The 20,264-nt window shown below is 45.0% G+C and overlaps 1 protein-coding gene across 8 annotated transcripts in view; it reads left to right on the forward strand.

Annotated features, from left to right (window-relative positions):
• LRP6 (LDL receptor related protein 6) overlaps positions 1-20,264 on the forward strand; it is a 274,404-nt gene that overhangs the window by 241,435 nt on the left and 12,705 nt on the right. For all 8 annotated transcript variants that reach the window (XM_044418370.1, XM_044418371.1, XM_044418372.1 and 5 more), the window contains 2 exons: positions 1,483-1,719; positions 12,348-12,458. In XM_044418370.1, coding sequence (XP_044274305.1) covers positions 1,483-1,719; positions 12,348-12,458 — 348 coding nt within the window. The remainder of the gene's footprint in view (positions 1-1,482; positions 1,720-12,347; positions 12,459-20,264) is intronic.

Here is a 20,264-nt window from a genome sequence, read left to right on the forward strand (position 1 = left end):
TGAGAGAGAGAGAGAGAGAGAGAGAGAGAGAGAGAGAGAGAGAGTTCAAGGTGGCTATTTACAGTAGAAAGTAACATCGTAATAAAAAAGAATAAATAGTAGTTTAGTATTTATGTTCTTCATTAAGATAGGCACTATAAACCTATTCATGGAAGGTATCCTTACAAAATTAAATTATATGTTACCTCTATTTAATTCTGGTTCAGTTGCAGGGTCTCTACTGAATATTTTACATACTCCTAGCACCAAGAAATGAGGGCAATTTGAACTGAATCCCAGAATGGGAGCCAGGAAAGCTTTAATCCACCTCTCCATGTAGTTCTGAACTGGACTGGGGAGCCTAAGCCTGCAGTTTATATTGCTCAAAAAGGATGCATTTATTAAAGCCCCCTACCCTATTTTGGGGTCCCAGTTTGGAGTGGGCTCCTGAAAATGGTAATTTCTCTTCATTCAAAATCAGAACAGTGCAAGAAAAGTAGTATGTTGTTTGGGTCTCAGTGTTTTTTCTAGAAGAATAAAATTAACAATGTTTATAGGAAGTAATAGAAGATGGTCCTCTTTGCACTTTGGACAGTCTAATGAAATGAGTAGACGTGATGCAATTCAGTAGATGAAACCAAATGTGCTTTTTTGCACCAATAATCCCCACCAAAGTGCTATTTAAACGCATAATTTTCTGAAATAAGAAAATCCATGAGGTATGACATACTTTTGCTTGTTATTTCATTTAGTGTATTGTTTAGATTCAAATCCAATTTAACACTCCTGTATTTGTTCCATCTCCTTCCTTCTACCTGGCACTGAAGTAATGGATCATGGCTTTCAATTCATACCTAGGTTTATGTAACTGATTAGCCCAATGTACAGTGTGAGTCCAAACAGCAATTGATTAATGACTTTCTCATCAGCAAAAGAGGAGAACGAGAGTGAAAGAGAATGTTCAACTAGCTGATCTGTAGTGAGGCATGGGCTTATCCACTTCATGTAGAATTATCAATCCCTCTCTGTTTGACGTGCACACTTTACTATATCACATATAACAGGAGAAGCTGGAAATGGCAGCAGGAGAGGAAATAATGAGCTGTCTCTCAACATCTTCTTGGGATAATTCTAGCAGAGAAAATAACATATAAATAGGCCCATGAGTGGCACTGTGTTGTAATTGTTTATTGTATGATATTTTAAAAACTGTGAAGTGCATGTTGCTCTTGAAAACTTGCAAGTCCTAAGACAAGACACATTAGGATAACATAATATGTCTGTTTTGCTGTTTAGGTCCATAGTGTAGATTGGACATGTGCTGATGTTCAGCCAGTGTTCAGTCACTGTGGTGAGGAGAAGTGGAAGTTAAGTGACTATCCATGTTTGGTTCAAACAAAACTTTAGTCTGTTTTCCATAAACGTAACTTCTGCCTTCCCATAGAGATTTTGCCTATTCCTTTTCCGTCCTTCTGAGAAAAAAAAAACCCTTTTTTGTAACAGAACCACCAACATGCTCCCCGCAGCACTTCACGTGTTTCACAGGAGAGATTGACTGCATTCCTGTAGCTTGGCGCTGTGATGGGTTCACTGAATGTGAAGATGCCAGCGATGAGAAGAACTGCCCTGTGTGCTCAGAGACCCAGTTCCAGTGTGAGAGTGGCCAGTGCATTGACAGTGTCCTTCAGTGCAATGGAGAGCCAAATTGCCAGGACAGCTCGGATGAAAAGAAGTGTGAAGGTATTAATATTTCCAACACATGGAATAGCTGTTTAATGGTCCTTCACTTCAGTTGGAAGTGAAGGACAAGAATACTGGCAACTTTTAACACAAGCTTGTCATATTTGTTTTTAAAAATGAAATTTGGAGTGAATTGTCTGTTCTAGAATGTACTGTGCCTGACGACAAAAATAAATTCTGACCCCAAGGACTTTCAGTTTTGGTGTTAAGAAAAATTAAATTCTATAATCTCTGGAAATTTGGTAAATAGAATGAATTTGTATAGTTTGCCTTTTGTTTGTTATCATGTCTCTAGAAAGGCAAAGAACTCCACAGGGTGCAACAAAAATTGTCCCTAGAGTCTCAAGTGGACTCGTTAGCACAGAGCACCTTCTGTCAGCTGAGGTTGATTTACTAGCTCTGATCCTATCTGGACAGACAGAGCTTCTCACTTGGATTACTATAATGTGCTCTACATGGGGTTGCCTTTGAACATGGTCCAGAAACTTCAGCTGACTCAAAATAGTGCAGTGTGGCTGTTGACAGAGACTGGCCCACAAGATCACATCATGCCAGTCCTCTTTCAGCTGCACTGGCGGCTATTTGAAGTCCAGGCCCAATTCAAAGTGTTTGTACTAATATTTAAAGCCCTAAACAGCTTGGGACCAGGTTATCTGAAGTAATGCCTTTTCCCATATGTACCTACTTGGGCCTTAAGGTCATCCTTTGGGGTCTGTCTCAAGGTGCCCCCCCCCCCAGGAAATAAGGGGTGATGATTAGAAGAAGGGACTTCTCAGCTGTGTCACCCCATCTTTGGAATAAGCTCCCCAGAGAGGTTTGCCTGGCACCTACTCATTTTTCCTTTCAGAGCAAGGTGAAAACCTTTTTATTTTCCAGACATATTAATAGTTAAAAGATTGCAGTTTTAATCGGGTTTTATTTTATGCTGCTGTACCTGTGTACCAATCTGACTAGTTGTTTTGGAGTTGTTTTGTTATTGCTTCTAATTGGTTGTTGTTGAAGTTTTATTGTGATATTGTTATTTTTATCTTTGCTTACGTGCCTTTCTAAACCACCCAGAGAGGTTTGGCAAGGGAATGATAAACAAACACAAAATGAGAATAAGTTTGAAGAAATTGCCTCTCTCACTCTAACAGAAAAAGATTATACAAAGGATTATACATATCAGTTGTGCAAGTTTTTCTTTGTGGGAGCGCCCCCCCCCCCCACAAATCTAGTCTGCCTTGCCCCCAGGGTGTGCCATTGTGCTGACCTTAACTGTTCTACTTTTCAATTTCTGTTCTTTTCTCCAAATTACCAGACAGGATTTAGTCAGGATGCAATACTTGCCAATAGACTAGGGAATAATAACAACTGCAATTCATAGTGAACAAGTAGAATTTGGTGGATTTGATAGGCCTTGATAATTCAAGCCTTGGTGCAGAGAAAGTCTTTAAGAAAGTGTATTGGCACTATTTTGACCACCCTCTCAAAATTCAGGTTGACCCAAGATTTCCAAAAAGAGTTAAAATCCTACAGTCACAAGTTCAATAGAATCCTTTCAAGCCCATTTCTTTGGAAAGCAGTACATAGCAAGACCATCCTTTTTCTCTACTAGTATTCTCCTAAGGCCCCAAGCATAAGAGAATGTTTTAATTTCCATATTTAATTTTATAATAATGTATGTCTCCTTTCTTATACAAACAAATGATAACCCTTTTTTGAGTATTTAATGCCTTGTTTAATTTAACTTGGGTATTTAATTTGCTTATTTTTTACCTCTTTGAAATAAATGGCACTGAGTTCCACCCACCCTAGCAAGGTTAGGAGTATTCCACTTAAAGTTCTACAGCTAGAAAAATGTGGCATATTGTAGCTTATCAAGTTCATTTTGACTCATGCAATACCTGAAGGTAACTCTTTGGTGCATTTTAGACTTTAAAATGGCTAGGCAACCTTTCTCTGAAAAAAGCTATTCTGAACCTATAACTTATAGTTAATAAGCTGCAAGGGTGAATTACTGCCTTGCTTAGGCCAAGTCTCATCTTGGCCCCTGACCAGAAGAGTCTAAGATCCTTTGTGGCAAGGTGGCCAAGAGAAGGGAGGAATCTTGTCAAGAAGCTGGGATCAAGCATGTGGAAGCAGTCTGAGGGCAGTGATAATATCTATACAAGCCTCCAGGTATCAAAAACATGAGAAGGTGGTCTTTTGGAGTAGAAAGCAAGGTCAAGAATCTGGTTTGCAGAGGGCTGAGCTGAAGACCTATGCTGTTCCAGCAAGGAGTAGGCTCCAACTGAGGGCTGATGCAGCCTGTTCCCCTTAGCCTACCTGCAACTGGTTAGTCTATCCCTCAAGGTTTCTCTACTCTTCAGGAGGTCCTTATGACCTGGGAATCTTTGGTCCTTGAGGTATGGAATTTGTCATCAAGTTCTCATCTATAATTGCATCTTTTTGTGTCAGTACTGTCTGGGGCTGGAAAGTGGTTGGACTACTGCCTTCACAAGTGGTTGGACTACTGCCTTCATCTACCACAGATCAATCCTCCTGCTGCTCTGTAGAAAACCTAGTGCAGCCTCTCCTATACTGCTTGGGAATTTCCAGGGTATTGCTGAAATCAAATGGCCATGTCTGTTCCATAAGGTCTTCAGACCCTGTGCCAGCTGAATCCTGATCCTGGGTCATACCCAGGAGTCAGGTGTAGCACCTCTCATTTGCAGTATCAAAACATCAATAGCATTTACCTGCTACTGTTCAGTGGCAATAGTACCAATTAAAACACCTATTAACATCCATATATGGCCCTTTGGCTTTAAGGGCTTCAGAATCTGCAGTGTCATTGGAAGAATTAGTTGATTCATCATGAGGGACCATAATGCAAGATGTTACTTTATTATCAGTTTTGTGTTAGAAAACTTGTTGAATGTTGCAGATGTTCAGGCACTCTTAACTATATGTGTGTGTTGTCAGAAGGTCAATGTAAATGTATTCTGTGGGACTTTACAATTGCCAAGCGTTTTGGACTCAGATAGATGGATAAGTCTCTACTACCTGTTATCCAATGGAATAAAAATTGCACAGCTCTCACTGTGTTTGAACATGCATTTTATCATGGGCAGCTTTTCCCAGAAATCCATATGAACCTTTGTATTGTGTACAGTACCCTGTATATGTAAATAACTTTTTAATGTAGTGTTTTGAGCTAAATTAGGCAATTTGTGACTGCAAATGCATCAAAATAGAAGCCATGATATTTCCCTCTTCTCACATTTCCTTTTTTCTTCACTTTTCTATCTTTTTCCTTCATTCCTCCATTCCTTAACTATTAATAATTTAAAAAGTTAATCAACTAATAATATAAATAAGTAACTAATAATTAAATAGCACACAGTTCATTTGTGGAGATGTCTCAGGGTTGCTCTCACAGAACATATTCTGTCCCAGTATACAGGAAGGAAAGGCACCTTGGTTGAGTGTGGAAGATACATTCCTTCGTCGTGGCCTCTGTGTATCACACATTATGGGTCCTGCGCAGTACCTGCAGCTGGGAAAGATTCAAAGCTTTAACAGATTTTGGTGGGCACTCCGCACCCTTCCCCCACAACTGTCAATTGCTTTGCCTCAAGCTTTTCATTACTTACTCTATTGCATATTACCTTGTTGTTGTTTGTTGATTCTTGTTGCTCTTCTCTTGTTAAGAAATCCCTTCCCAAGTTTTAAGTCCTTCTTTCCCCATTTAGGAAGGATTCTTTCCCCTTTTCCCCTTCCCCCTTCCAACAAATCATCATCATCAACCCTTCTATAGTTCTTTTATTTCTCGCTCACTTTCCATTCTGCTTTCTCGATGGCTCAGCGAGCAGCATTTCGGAAGTGTTCCAAATGTGGGGCCAAGATGTCCCCAGCGGATCCTCATGATTTGTGCCTCCTCTGTTTAGGGGAAGAGCACCGGACTGACAAATGTGGCCACTGTCGGTCCTTTACTAAGCAAGCTTGAAAAAACAGCCAGATTTGGCTGTGAAAAATCCTTTGGGATCAGGCCTTGATGGCATCTGATGAGCTTGCTGCTCAGGCCTCCTCAGCAGGCCCTGCTATGGTGTCTTCCCCTCATCCACCATCCGAGGGTGCTGTCTCCAAGGAGACTGCCCGCCCCTCTCATTCTTCCTTTCAAAAACAAAAGGAAAAGATGCATACAGGGTTTGAGGAACCCTCAGCTCTGAAGAAGCCTAAAAAGGCTAAAGCCGGTAAGTCGGACTGCAAGCAGTGTAAGCTTGCCCAGGAACCGCATAGAGATTTGGGTTCTACTGCTCCATCGATCCCGATGGCCACTTTGGTTCTGACTCCTTCCAGTCCGACTGCTCAAGCCATCAGGCAAGGCACTCTGATGGGATCTCCCCAAAGGTTCTCCTTATCGGCTCTGTCAACTCTGGACCGTTCTGAGGCTGTGGTTTGTGGGTCCATGTCGGATGGCGAGATCTGGGACTCTCCTCCCCGATCTCAGGCTGGCCATCCATCAGCACATTTGCCTACACCAATGCCATCCTCACCCAAGGCATCTCCAAGAACTCAGCTTCAATCTGACACGCATCATCATCAGCGTGCATCCAGCCTTCCAGAAATTGGGTTCCGATGCCGTGTGGTGGATTTGACCCATCCCAATTCTATGCTTCAGACTACCCCCCAGCATATGGATATTATCCCATTCCCTCAGAGTGCCAACAGCGTCCTCATCCATTGAGGAGAAATTCCCCTTCAACATTGGTGGCTGCGCTCTCCAGGCCTCCTTCGTTTCCAGCTGGTACCCAAACCAACCGTACCCGATCTCTCAGTGCTATGAGTCTATGTATAAGGTTAGGGAACAGGACATTCCCTTCCTTCTAAAACATCCGAAACTGAACTCCATAGTCGTCAAGTTGGCTCAAGGTCGGGAGAACAGAGAGCATTCGACTCCTCGAGACAAGAGTTGTAAGATCGACCTGATGTTGCGCCGTATCTATGCTGCAATGGCCCAGGGCTTGCGGATCCCGAATTATGAAGCTACTATGGCCAGATATCAGTACTTCCTAATGCAGAGACTGGAATCTACAGTATATCACAGAAGTGAGTACACCCCTCACTATTTGTAAATATTTTATTATATCTTTTCATGTGACAACCCTGAAGAAATGACACTTTGCTACAACGTAGTGAGTATACAGCTTGTATAACAGTGTAAATTTGCTGTCCCCTCAAAATAACTCAACACACAGCCATCAATGTCTAAACCGCTGGCAACAAAAGTGAGTACACCCCTAAGTGAAACTGTCCAAATTGGGCAATATTAGCCATTTCCCCTCCCCAGTGTCATGTGACTCGTTAGTGTTACGAGGTCTCAGGTGTGAATGGGGAGCAGGTGTGTTAAATTTGGTGTTATCGCTCTCTCTCATACTGGTCACTGGAAGTTCAACATGGCACCTCATGGCAAAGAACTCTCTGAAGATCTGAAAAAAAGAATTGTTGCTCTACATAAAGATATGGCCTAGGCTATAAGAAGATTGCCAAGACCCTGAAACTGAGCTGCAGCACGGTGGCCAAGACCATACAGCAGTTTAACAGGACAGGTTCCACTCAGAACAGACCTCATCATGGTCGACCAAAGAAGTTGAGTGCACGTGCTCAGCGTCATATCCAGAGGTTGGCTTTGGGAAATAGACGTATGAGTGCTGCCAGCATTGCTGCAGAAGTTGAAGGGGTGGTGGGTCAGCCTGTTAATGCTCAGACCATACGCTGCACACTGCATCAAATTGGTCTGTAGGGCTGTCATCCCAGAAGGAAGCCTCTTCTAAAGATGATGCACAAGAAAGCCCGCAAACAGTTTGCTGAAGACAAGCAGACTAAGGACATGGATTAGTGGAACCATGTCCTGTGGTCTGATGAGACCAAGATAAACTTATGTGGTTCAGATGGTGTCAAGCGTGTGGTGACAACCAGGTGAGGAGTACAAAGACATGTGTGTCTTGCCTACAGTCAAGCATGGTGGTGGGAGTGTCCTGGTCTGGGGCTGCATGAGTGCTGCTGGCACTGGGGAGCTACATTCATTGAGGGAACCTTGAATGCCAACATGTACTGTGACATACTGAAGCAGAGAATGATCCCCTCCCTTCAGAGACTGGGCCGCAGGGCAGTATTCCAACATTATAACGACCCCAAACACACCTCCAAGATGACCACTGCCTTGCTAAAGAAGCTGAGGGTAAGGGTGATTGACTGGCCAATCATGTCTCCAGACCTAAACCCTATCGAGCATCTGTGGGGCATCCTGAAACGGAAGGTGGAGGAGTGCAAGGTCTCTAACATCCACCAGCTCTGTGATGGCATCATGGAGGAGTGGAAGAGGACTCCAGTGGCAACCTGTGAAGCTCTGGTGAACTCCATGCCTAAGAGGGTTAAGGCAGTGCTGGAAAACAATGGTGGCCACACAAAATATTAACACTTCGGGCCCAATTTGGACAGTTTCACTTAGGGGTGTACTCACTTTTGTTGCCAGCAGTTTAGACATTAATGGCTGTGTGTTGCATTATTTTGAGGGGACAGCAAATTTACACTGTTATACAAGCTGTATGCTCACTACTTTACATTGTAGCAAAGTGTCATTTCTTCAGTGTTGTCACATGAAACAATATAATAAAATATTTACAAAATGTGAGGGGTGTACTCACTTCTGTGATATACTGTATAACATCAACCATTCTAGAACAACAATGAGATCTGGCCTGCCTCTTCACGAGTCCATGCAGCTGACCAGCAGCTGAGTACGGCACAGCATCACGTGGACTGTGATTCCCAAGCTCTTGTCGGCTCCATCGCTCTATGCCTACAAGCATGGCTGCGCTCGTGCAACTTTTCTGATGAGACAAAGAGATATGAGGGCATGCCTTTTGACGGGTCCAGACTTTTCAACATTCGCACTGACCACAAACTCAAGCACATCTACAAGGCCCGAGAGACCACCTGGCGAATGGAGATCCCGATTCAAAACAGACGTAAGTGGCCACAGTCTCATTCTTACAGCTATCAGCCTTATCAACAATATACCTCCTGTCAACAATACCAACCTCAACAGCAGCGAAACTGAAAACAACTGGCTGCCCTCTTTCAACAAGGTCGTCGCTGTCCTGACACTGACAAGCAACAGCATTGATGGGATACACGGACCTCTCTTCTCTTCAACTACCCACCTTCCCCTTTCCCTTTAGGGGTCCGACTGCAAGGAACGTTTCTACCACAAGCTCGAAAGGACAAGCTTCGGTCTTCCATTCATTGCATCTCCAACAGTCAAGTTGTTCCCGCGCTCTCCGTTCAGAAACTGCTCGGTCATATGGCCTCCACAGTCACAGTAGTACCCAATGCCAGGCTGCGAATGCAACCCTTGCAACTCTGGTTCAACCGTCTCTTTCACCCACAGTGCAATCCTCCACATCACCTACTGCTACCGCCCGCTTTCGTCCTACTGACTTTGACTTGGTGGACTATCAGCAACATCCTCTCTACAGGGGTCCCTTTTCATCAGCCACAACTGACAGTGACTCTCTACACTGACGTCTCCCTTATGGGATGGGGAGCACATTGTGCCAATCTTCGCATTCAAGGCACCTGGCACGGTCATGAAAAGTCCAGGCACATCAATTATCTGGAACTTCTAGTGGTCTTCAAAGCCCTTGGGTCTTTCAAGTCTACCCTTCGGGACCAAGTAGTTCAGATAGCCTCAGACAATGTCGTCACTGTTTTCTTTATCAACAAACAGGGCTGCACGAAATCTGCGCCACTAGCACATCTTGCTCTTCATCTTTGGGACTGGTGTATTCCCAGGAGGATTCCTCCTCTAACAGTCCATCTTGCCGGAGTCAACAACAAAGAAGCGGATGCCCTCAGCAGACATTTGTCAACAACTCACGAGTGGGAGTTGGATCGGCAGGTTTGTCAGCACCTCTTCCAACGATGGGGCATTCCAGACATAGATCTGTTTGCCACATTCGACAATTTGACATGCATGACGTACTGCTCTCGGGCAGGCATTGGCCCGAATTCGATGGGAGACGCACTGATGGTGGCCTGGACGAACACAGTTCTTTCACGCTTTCCCCCAATTCCTCTCATCATGAAAACATTAGGCAAAATTACTCAGGACAACGCCCAAAGAATCCTCATCACACCATGGTTTCCCACCATTCTTCGTCTCTCTAGAAGGACATTCTTCTGTCTTCCACAGATTCCTCACCTCCTTACCCAGGAGAACGGTGTGAATTGACATCCAGACCTCAATTCCCTGAATCTTACGGTGACTCATTCAGTGACTACTGCTCCATCTTCAGTACCAACACCTTCATCGAACCCGATGCTACCTACACAGCCTTCCGTCCCAAGGGAACCCTCAGTACCGACAAGGACCTCGAATCCATCTTTGAATCCGAGCACTCTCCAACCGGACACTCAGTTTATTCTCCAGTCCGCTCTAAGACAGTGACTTGATGTTCCTATGAGGCTAAATGGAAGCGCTTCACCTCCTTCGCATCAGCTAACCAATTTCTACCACACTCAGCCTCAATTGATAATATCTTGCTCTTTTTACTATCCTTGCATCAACATGGACTTAAACTGACTTCTATCAAAGTCTATATTGCTGCCATATCTCACTATTGTGGACTCATTTTCAGTTCTTCTGTATTTTCACATGTTCTCGTCTGTCATTTTCTGAAGGGATTACGGAATCTCCAGGCTCCAATTTGCTCAGTGGTACCAATGTGGAGTCTCTCAGTAGTTCTACAAGTGCTCACTCTAGCTACCACTGATTTGCGCCTTTTATCTTGGAAAACGGCTTTTCTTGTGGCCATTACTTTGGCCAGGAGGGCTAGTGAACTCTGTGCCTATGTGTTGACCCTTCTTACCTCAATTTCCATAAGGAGGAGGTTGTTCTTCTCACTGACCCAGCTTTCCTTCCTAACGTTGCAACGCCATTTCACATTAACCAGGACACTGTTCTACCAGTGTTCTTTCCTAGTCCCTCAACACCAGTAGAGCATGCTCTACATTGGCTCGATGTGAGATGCTGTCTGGCCTTCTACCAATCCTGTACGGAGTCCTTCAGGAAAACCAAGCATCTTTTCATAAAATACTTTGAGCATGATAAGGGCTCTGCCGTCTCTTCTCAGAGACTTTCCAGATGGATAGTCCAGACCATTGAAATGGCATGCAACCTGTCATAATTGGATCTTCCTGTCATACCCAAGGGACATTCCACTAGAGCTGTGGCAGCCTCTTCAGCTTTTTCTGCAGGCATTCCATTGCCTGATATCTGCAAGGCGGCAACATGGACGACCCCTTGTACATTTACTAAACACTACAGATGTTTCTGCCAGACAGGACTGCTCCTTCAGCTGTGTGGTCCTTTCCTCCATTCTTCACCGTCCTGCCTTCGGGTGTGGTAAGCTTACTAGTCACCCATAATGTGTGATGCACAGAGGCCACGACGAAGAAAGGCAAGTTGCTTACCTGTAACTGTCGTTCTTTGAGTGGCCATCTGTGCATTCACACAACCCACCCGTCGGCCCCACTCAGTGTCGGTGATTGGGTTTTTAAAAGTTTTTTCTCTCTAACCTACTGTTAACACACCAGTAGATCATAACTAATCGACATATTCTATCATCTGTATGCTCTTTGAGCATCATCTAGTTTTTTGTGTCTTGGGACACTTACGATTCATTCCTTTAGGGGGCGATTGGACGGTCTCCAGTAGACTGGGGAAAATGGCAGGCGCTCTGCCCTTTATGGTATAGTGGGGGAGGGGTGCGGCGTTCCCACCAAAATCCGTTAAAGCTTTGAATCTTTCCTGGCTGCAGGCACTGTGCAGGCACAGCACCCACAATGTGAGAATGCACAGATGGTCACTCGAAGAATGACAGTTAGAGGTAAGCAATTTGCCTTTACTTATCCAGCGTGGTTGGTCTTAAAGCTGTGAACTACCAAGCTTTCATGTTCAGATAACTGTTTCTGTGAAGAAGATTGGATGTTTATGTGATTACCTTCTCAGCAATAAGGAAGAGTTGGTCAAAGTTTTCCAATTGGAAGCACTCAGCCTCTCTAAACGAGAACTCAATACATTAAGCCTGAAAGCTGATTGTGATGCTGGGGCCATGATGGGAGCCATAGAGTTGCACTATCATTACTGGCTCCATTTCATAGGGCTGTCTCAGGAGGATCTATTAGGATTAATAGGCTTGCTTTTTATTTGAGATAGTTTGTTTGAAGGATCCCATGCTAAAGGAGACTGCAAAAAAAATGAAGCTAAATTATCATACAAAATTAACAAAAATTAATCTGAAGAACACTATTAGAAGTTAGAAAATGCAAAGTAGAAAAAATAAGGCTCTTGATGCAGGCAATTAGGTTCTTCATTGTGTTTCCTATGTATTCCTATTGGCCCACTGCCAAAATTTAGTCATACACTGGGGCCCAAAGGCTCTCCATCTTATATATTGTTAAAGAGTTGTGATCAAGTTAATAAGTTCTGTTTTAGAACACTTAAAACTATAGATGTTGGTGCTATTATTTTATGCTACGTGTTTTTTCAACTTATCTTTGGTTATTTCTGTTCCTGATTACACTTTTCCTTCCTTCAGTGCTTTGTTTATCAGATCAGTTCCGATGTGCCAGTGGGCAATGCATTGGAAAAAACAAAAAATGTGACCACAACTTAGACTGTTCGGACAACTCTGATGAGCAGGGATGCTGTAAGTATACGTGTTACATTTAAATGTTATTCTGCGAGAACTATTTCAGCCCAACTCATGAATTACCCTGTTTGTGGAATGCAGAAGATGAAAGCAGGCTTTATTGTTTTGGACGCTATAGCTAGCTAGTTGAAACTGATAATGATTCCAGAATTCAGTATTCAGATGGGTGCATGCACACATTTGCTATTAAGTACATGCCTTGTTACATGCAGAATGCATCAAAAAGTATAACATTCCAGCTAGGGTTGGGTCAAACCCTTTCACAATCCATCCTTCTAACATCCATGAACTTCCTCTTGTGCTCAGCCTGGACCTGCAAAGTGAGCCTAGCCAGAAGGAAGTCTGCAAGTGTTTGCAGACCCCTAGTTGGGCTACCAGCAATTTTCCTAATCAGGAGTGGCTGCAGGATGCAGAAGAGGGGCACTGCAAGCAGGTGCACAAGGTGCCATTCCTGGCAACAAACTTCCTTCCCCACCCACTGCTGCCAGCAGTGACAGCAGGTATGAGAGTGGGTGCTGCAAGTGCATGTACCAGGCACTATTCCCAGTGCCCAACCTGCTGGCAGAAGTGGCAGGGTGCCTAAGAGGGGTACCGCCTGCACTGCCTGTGGGGCTCAGTTCCTGGCAAGTGTTCCTTGAACCCTGAGAACGCTTGACAGGAACTCAGCCTCTGGGTTGTTGATGCCAGGGAATCCAATGGATTGTCGCTCCAAAACAGAATCCTCACATACTCCTAGTTCTACCTGTACTCATTTCTATAGTCATATCCCTATGTGCAACTATCATTGGGGGGGCGGGAGGGGGGCAGAGCTAACTACAGTCTCTAAACAGCCTTCTCCGTCCACTCAGTATTGCTGTTCTTTAAGAAGTGAAGCATTTTTTTTTTAAGGGAAAGAACCTTTTTAAAAAAGGAAGTTTAACCACTGAGGTATATACTTCTTAAAGACATGAAGTGTGGCAATTCAGAAACCTAATTTTGTAAGCACTGCAGTTTATGTTTTAAACGTATCCCAAGGCTTTCAAAAAGATCACTAAAATGGATTCCAAAATGCATATTGTTGTAATACTTTTATTGAACAGCTGAAAGATCAGGAGAAAATGCACAAGTTTTCAAGATCTCCAGATCTCTTTATCAGGTAAGGTTATGGGGTTGGCAGAGTGGGGAAGAAAAATCACTGACTAGATGGTGAAGTAACTTTGCCTGCAAGTTCAATCCAGTCTGAAGCTGAAGTATGGGAGGAGCTAAAGAGATCTGGAGATCTCAAAAGCTTGCCCATTTTATTTTCTGATCCTTTGGTTAACTTTTTGAAAGATGAAATACCCCACCCTTCACATGTTTAAATAATACAAATAGTTCCTTTGCTTTGTTCTTGACCCAGCACCAGCACCAAGTACAATATTGCAGCACCACAGTGTACAAGTAGTACTTTGATGGCAAGGAGGTGGAGGGAATAGCTGTTTCACAGCATCCCTGCCCTCTGATTCCCACTGCAAACAAAAGAGCATCCTTAAGGCATTTCTCTACCAGCTGTCTTTAAATTGTTGTGAGTGATTCCTGCTCAGCACAAAAATGAATTTATTCATGAAATAGATGGCTTGGGAACAATTCAGCATTCTTTGTCGTGGCCTCTGTGCATCACGCATATGGGTGCTGTGCCTGCACAGTGCCTGTAGCTGGGAAGATTCAAAAGCTTAGCGGTTTTGGTGAGAACTCCACACCCCGCCTTATAGCATAAGAAGGTGGAGTGCCCACCATTTCCCCAGTCTTCTTATGACCTCCATTTGTTGTGTCTCGAGCCCCTCGTCTCTTGCCATAAATATACTTACTGTTGTTCTAGCCTTGTATTGTTCTCTTTATCCCTCATTAGATTCCTTGTTAAGATCTCCCTTCCAAGTTACATTACCTCCCCCATCCTTTCCAATCCTCTTTCCCCTTTCCACCCACAAAAAAATTATATACAAAATAATAAACCCTTCTATTGTTACTCTTTTCACTGTACTTTGCTATCCTCTATTTTTCTCTAGGCACAGAGTGCGGCTTTCTGCAGGTGTTTCCAGTGCAGGGTCAAGATGTCCCCCCAACCCACATGATCTGTTCCTTCTCTGTCTGGGAGAAGATCACAGAACTGATATGTGCTGCCACTGTCAGTCCTTCACTAAGCAGGCACGAAAAAACTGTGAAACCTGCCTGCGTAAATTACTCTGGGACCAGACTCTGGCTGCCTCCGACCAACTCACAGCCCAGCCCACTCCACAGCTCTCTTCCTTGGCTGCGCCTCCCTCTCACCCATCAGCAGATGGAGTGACTTTGCCGAAGGCTCAACGCTTCTCTCGCTCTCCTTGCAAACAAAAGGAGAAGAGGAAGCATAGTGGTTAGGATAACTCCTCGGTCCATGAGAAGGCCAAGAAAGACAGGGTGGACAAGTCAGCCTGTAAGTTGAAGAAGGCCGACCAGCCGCATTATCAAGACTCGGGATCGTCCACTCCGTCAGTCCCAACCATGGCATCGATGCCGACACAGACTGGCCCTAGCCTTCAGCTGGCCATGCAGGTGACCCTTCAGCAGATCATTACCTCAGCCCTGTCTTCACCAGACTATCAAGAGGCAACTTTACTGGGATCCATTTCTGATGGAGAGATCCGGTACTCTCCTCAGATGGCCCCTTGATGGCACACTCGCTGACTCCACAGCCTTCACCTGAGTTTTCCCTGAGGGCTATCAACAGGGTCATCGCCCTGTCGATAAGCAGCAACGTTGAGTGAACCTCGCTGTTGTGAGGCCGGAGCACTCTTCCAAATTACTCACACAGGACCAGGCAAAGTCTTTTATTCTAAAGGACTTCAAAGCTATGCAGGCAATGAATAATACAGGAGCTTGTTAATGGCGGTTCTATACAGCATAGTTGCCCCCTCCTTTCTGACCTTTCTCGGATTCATGATGCACTCTTCACCCGGCGCAAATGCCCCTCCCTTCGAGGGATAGATAAACTCCTTTCTGTTCTCCTTTCACTTTCCCTTAACTCTAATTGTTCCAAGCAGCGTAAACTCCTCCTGTTGAGCACTCTGTCTGGCAACAGGCTGCTCCTCCAGTTGCCTAGCTGTGCTATCTGGATGTGGAATGTTGCCTTCCTCTGGCTCAAGAAAAACTTGGTCAGAGTCAGGTAGCAGGGGTCGGGGGTTGTGCAATGGGCATCAAATAAAAATCTTCTTGCTCTAAAGCCTTACTCTCTCTGGGAGCTTCTTGTTCTCTCACACGTGCTAACGACTCCTCTGAGTCGTTAGGCAGACACTCTCCTCTCCTCCTAAACCCACCCTCCCCTCTTCCTTTTGGGGGTCAACTGCAGAGTCTGATTGGTGGGTTTTGTCCATTGTGGAGCACAGATATAAAATCGAGTTTGATACCATACCCCCTTTGGGAATGATCCGATATACACCTTCTTCTTCAGTTCTCAAGGATGAAGTTTCTCATCTGCTTTGTAAAGGAACAATTCGGCAACTTATGCCCTTTGAGGGGCTCCATGGTTTGTACTAGAGATATTTTTCAGTCCTGAAACAGGACAGTGGTCTGCACTCGATACTGGATCTATGTGGCGTCAATAAGTTTATCAAAACAAAAAAAATTTGAATGACCACCCTTCAAAATATCCTTCCGTTGCTCAGGAGAGAGGATTGGTTCGCATCTCTGGACTTGAAGGATGCTTACTTCCACAGCAGCATCCATCCATCTCACAGACAGCTGCTCCGTTTTACAGTCGGCTTCAATCTTTTTGAGTAGAAGGTTCTCCCTTTTGGGCTTGCTACTGCACCAAGACTCTTCACAAAATGTATGGCTCCTGGCTGCGCCCACCTGAGGCTGCAAGGAATCCACGTTTACCCATACCTTGATGACTGGTTGATCGTCTCCTCTTCTAGAGAAGGCCTTCTATCAGCGATTCATACAACATGTTCCCTCCTTGATAATCTTGGATTTTGTATTTACCATGAAAAATCCTGCCTTGTTCCTTCGCAGATCATCACCTTCATCAGAGCCCGCCTTGAATCTCTGTGCGCACGTGCCTTTCTTCCTCGTGATCATCGGGAGAAGCTTTGCTTGTCTATTTGCTGATGCATCATGTCGGCTACAACTTGAGGGCCCTCATTGGTGCTGTAGCCCTCTGTTGCCCTGCCTGTCTCAGGAACGGCAACTTTCCGGATGAGACCAAGAGAAGGATTGAGAACATGCCCTTTGACGGCTCTGGGCTGTTCAACGCGAAGACAGACCACAAGTTGAAGAATATCCATGAGGCTTGCGTCACCACTCAACGTATGGAAGTTCCTGCTCAGAGTCGACATAAGTGGTCCTGGTCTCGTCCACAGTATCGGTATCAACCATACTCCCAATACTCCAGCTGGCAGCAGTTCCAGACCCTTCAGCAGCACATCTGCAAACAACCAGTTCAGCCCTATCAACAGGGTTGTCGCCGCACTGACTCCGATAAGCAGCAACATTGATGGATTGAGCAGACCTCTCATCCTAAACCCACCCTCCCCTCTTCCTTTTGGGAATCTATTGCAAAGTCGACTCTCCATTTGGGAGTCTATCAAATCTGATCAGTGGGTTTTGTACATCGTGGAGCACAGATGTAAAATTGAGTTTGATACTGTACCCCTTTCGGGACCGATCTTATATACACCTTCTTAGGTTCTCAAGGATGAAGTTTCTCAGCTGCTTCATAAAGGAGTAATTTGACAACTCACGCACTCCGAGGGGCTCCATGGTTTTTACTCGAGATATTTTAAGGTCCCGAAATGGGATGGTGGTCTGTACCCGATATTGGATATACGTGGATTCAATAAGTTCATCAAAATGAAAAAAATTCGAATGACCACCCTTCAAAATATCCTTCCATTGCTCAGGATAGAGGATTGGTTCACATCTCTGGACTTGAAGGATGCTTACTTCCACATCAGCATCCATCCATCTCACAGTCGGCTGCTTCGTTTTACAGTCAGCTCCAATCTTTTTGAGTTTAATGTTCTTCCCTTCTTGCTTGCTAGTGCACCAAGGGTCTTCACAAAATTCATGGCTCCTGTCTGTGCCCACCTGAGGCTGTAAGAAATCCATGTCTACTCATACCTTGACGACTAATCAATCATCTCCTCTTCTAGAGAAGATTTTCTATCAGCTATTTGTGCAACATGTTCCCTCCTAGACAATCTCGGACTTTGTATTAACCATGAAAAATCCTGCCTTGTTCCTTCACAGATCATCGACTTCATTGGAGCCTGTCTCAATTCCCTGTGTGCATGAGCTTTTCTTCCTCGGAATCATCGGGAGAAACTTAACTCGTCCGTTCACTAAATCCACAAGGACAGAACTGTGCCTTCTCTGTCTATCCAGAAACTACTGGACCACATGACTTCCATGATCTCTGTGATCCCCAATGCCAGGCTGCGGATGAGGCTGCTGCAACTATGGTTCAGTTGCCTCTTCCACTCGCAGCACAATCTTCACATTGTCTGCTTCACCTGCCTACCTCCATCCTTCGGACTTTGACATGGTGGATGGCGGAGGACAATCTATCCATCGGAACCTCGTTCCATCTACCTCAACCGTCATTGACTCTGTACATGGATGCCTCCCTCATGGATTGGGGAGCTCTCTGTGCCGGCCTTCACACTCAAGGCACCTGGCACAGCCACGAGACATCCAGACACATCAATTACCTAGAACTCATGGCATTATTCAGAGCCCTTTGGTACTTCAAGAACGCCCTTTGGGTCTGAGTCATTCAAATAGCATTGGACAATATTGTCATGGTCTTCTACATAAACAAACAGGGCAGCATGAAGCCTGCCCACCTAGCTCATCTCACTCTTCGACTTTGGGACTGGTGCATCCCGAGGGGAATCACTTCTCTTGCCATTCGCCTTGTTGGTACCGACAACGAGGAAGCGGATGCCCTCAGCAGATATATGTCAACGACTCATGAATGGGAGTTGGATCGCCAAGTCTGTCATCATCTCTTCCAACTATGGGGTCTTCCGGACATAGGCCTTTTTGCTGCACACAACAATGTGGTCTGCAAGACGTATTGCTCCCGAGTGGGCATCAATCTGAACTCAGTTGGGGACACTCTAATGGTTCCATGGACAGACAGATTTTTCTACACGTTTCCCCCAGTACCACTAATTACAAGGACTTTAGCCAAAATCAATCAGGACAATGCTCAAGGGATTCTCTTCACTTCTTGGTGGCCTTGTCAACCATGTTTCCCCATCATCCTTAGTCTCGCCAACAATGCTTTTTGGCAGCTTCCTCGGGTCCTGCATCTTCTAACTCAACAAGACGGAGCAGTTCAACATCCAAACCTTCACTTGTTGAATCTGATGGCCTGGCTCATTTGATGAGCTCTACAACTTCACCCATATCGATAGCCTTGTCGGATTCGACACCAACCCGCTGGCTCCCTGCCACAGCTGTATCTTCATCTCCAACAGCAGGAAATGACTCTTCATTGAATCCAAGCACTCTACATCCCAACATACAGTTCATTCTTCAATCTGTGCTAAGACCTGCTACTCGCCGTTCATATGCGGCTAAATGGAGGCGCCTTACTTTGTTTGGTGATACCAACCATTTAGCCTCTCAGTCGGCTTCCATTGAGAACACTCTCCAATTTCTCCTGTTTCTACATCAGACTGGACTGAAAACTTCCTCCATTAAGGTCTACATTGCAGCTATTTTGCATTACTGTGGCCCAGTATCAGGTTCATTGCTGTTTTCCAGTGTCCTTGTCTGGTGCTCCTTGGGAGGACTACAGAATCTCCAGCCACCAGTTCGATCGGTCATACCGACATGGAGCCTTTTTGTCGTTCTACAAGTGCTTACTTAAACCTCCTTTTGAGCCTTTAGCTACTACTGACTTGTGTCTACTGTCTTGGAAGACGGCTTTCCTCGTAGCTATCACATCAGCCAGGAGGGCTAGTGAAATCTGTGCTCTTCGTATCGGCCCTCCTTACCTCAACTTCCACAAGGAGAAAGTTGTTCTCTGCACCAACATGGCTTTCCTGCCAAAGGTTGTTTCTCCGTTTCACGTCAATCAGGGCATTGTCTTACCGGCTTTCTTCTCTGCGCCTTCAACTCTTTTAGTAACACAAAACGTCTCTTCATCAAATATTCTGAGCATGGCAAGGGCTCCCTGATTGGGTCTCAAATGCTCTCTAAATGGATCGTCCAAACCATTGAGCTTGCTTATCAGTTCTCCAAGTTAGAGTTGCCTGTAATGCCCAGAGGCCATTCCACAAGAGCTGTTGTGGCCTCTTCTGCCTTCTCTGCTGGTAGTCCGCTGCATGACATTGGCAAGGCAGCCACCTGGACTACACCTTGCACATTTGCCAAGCATTATCGCCTAGACATTCGTGCCAGACAGGACTGCTTCTTCGGCTGTGCAGTCCTCTATACATTTTTTCAGTTGCTGGCATGGTCCTGCCTCCGGGTGTGGTAAGCTTACTAATCACCCATATGTGTGATGCACAGAGGCCACGACAAAGATAGGCAGGTTGTTCACCTGTAACTGTCATTTTTTGAGTGGCCATCTGTGCATTCACAGAACCCACCTGCCAGGCCCACTCGGTGTCGGTGACTGGGTTTACTGAACCAGCTTGACTATGCGATTATATGTGTTTTCCATACTTACCTCATGTGCCTCATTGTGAGCACGTTTTTGGTTATTATATGAATGTATAATGCTTGCAGTCTCCACTTGGGGGCGAACGGTTGGCTTTCAGTAGACTGGGAAAATGGCGGGCACGCTGCCTTCTT

The sequence above is a fragment of the Varanus komodoensis genome, unplaced genomic scaffold (genome assembly GCF_004798865.1).
Source record: "Varanus komodoensis strain SLA01 unplaced genomic scaffold, ASM479886v1 scaffold9, whole genome shotgun sequence".
In the NCBI taxonomy this organism is placed as follows: domain Eukaryota; kingdom Metazoa; phylum Chordata; class Lepidosauria; order Squamata; family Varanidae; genus Varanus; species Varanus komodoensis.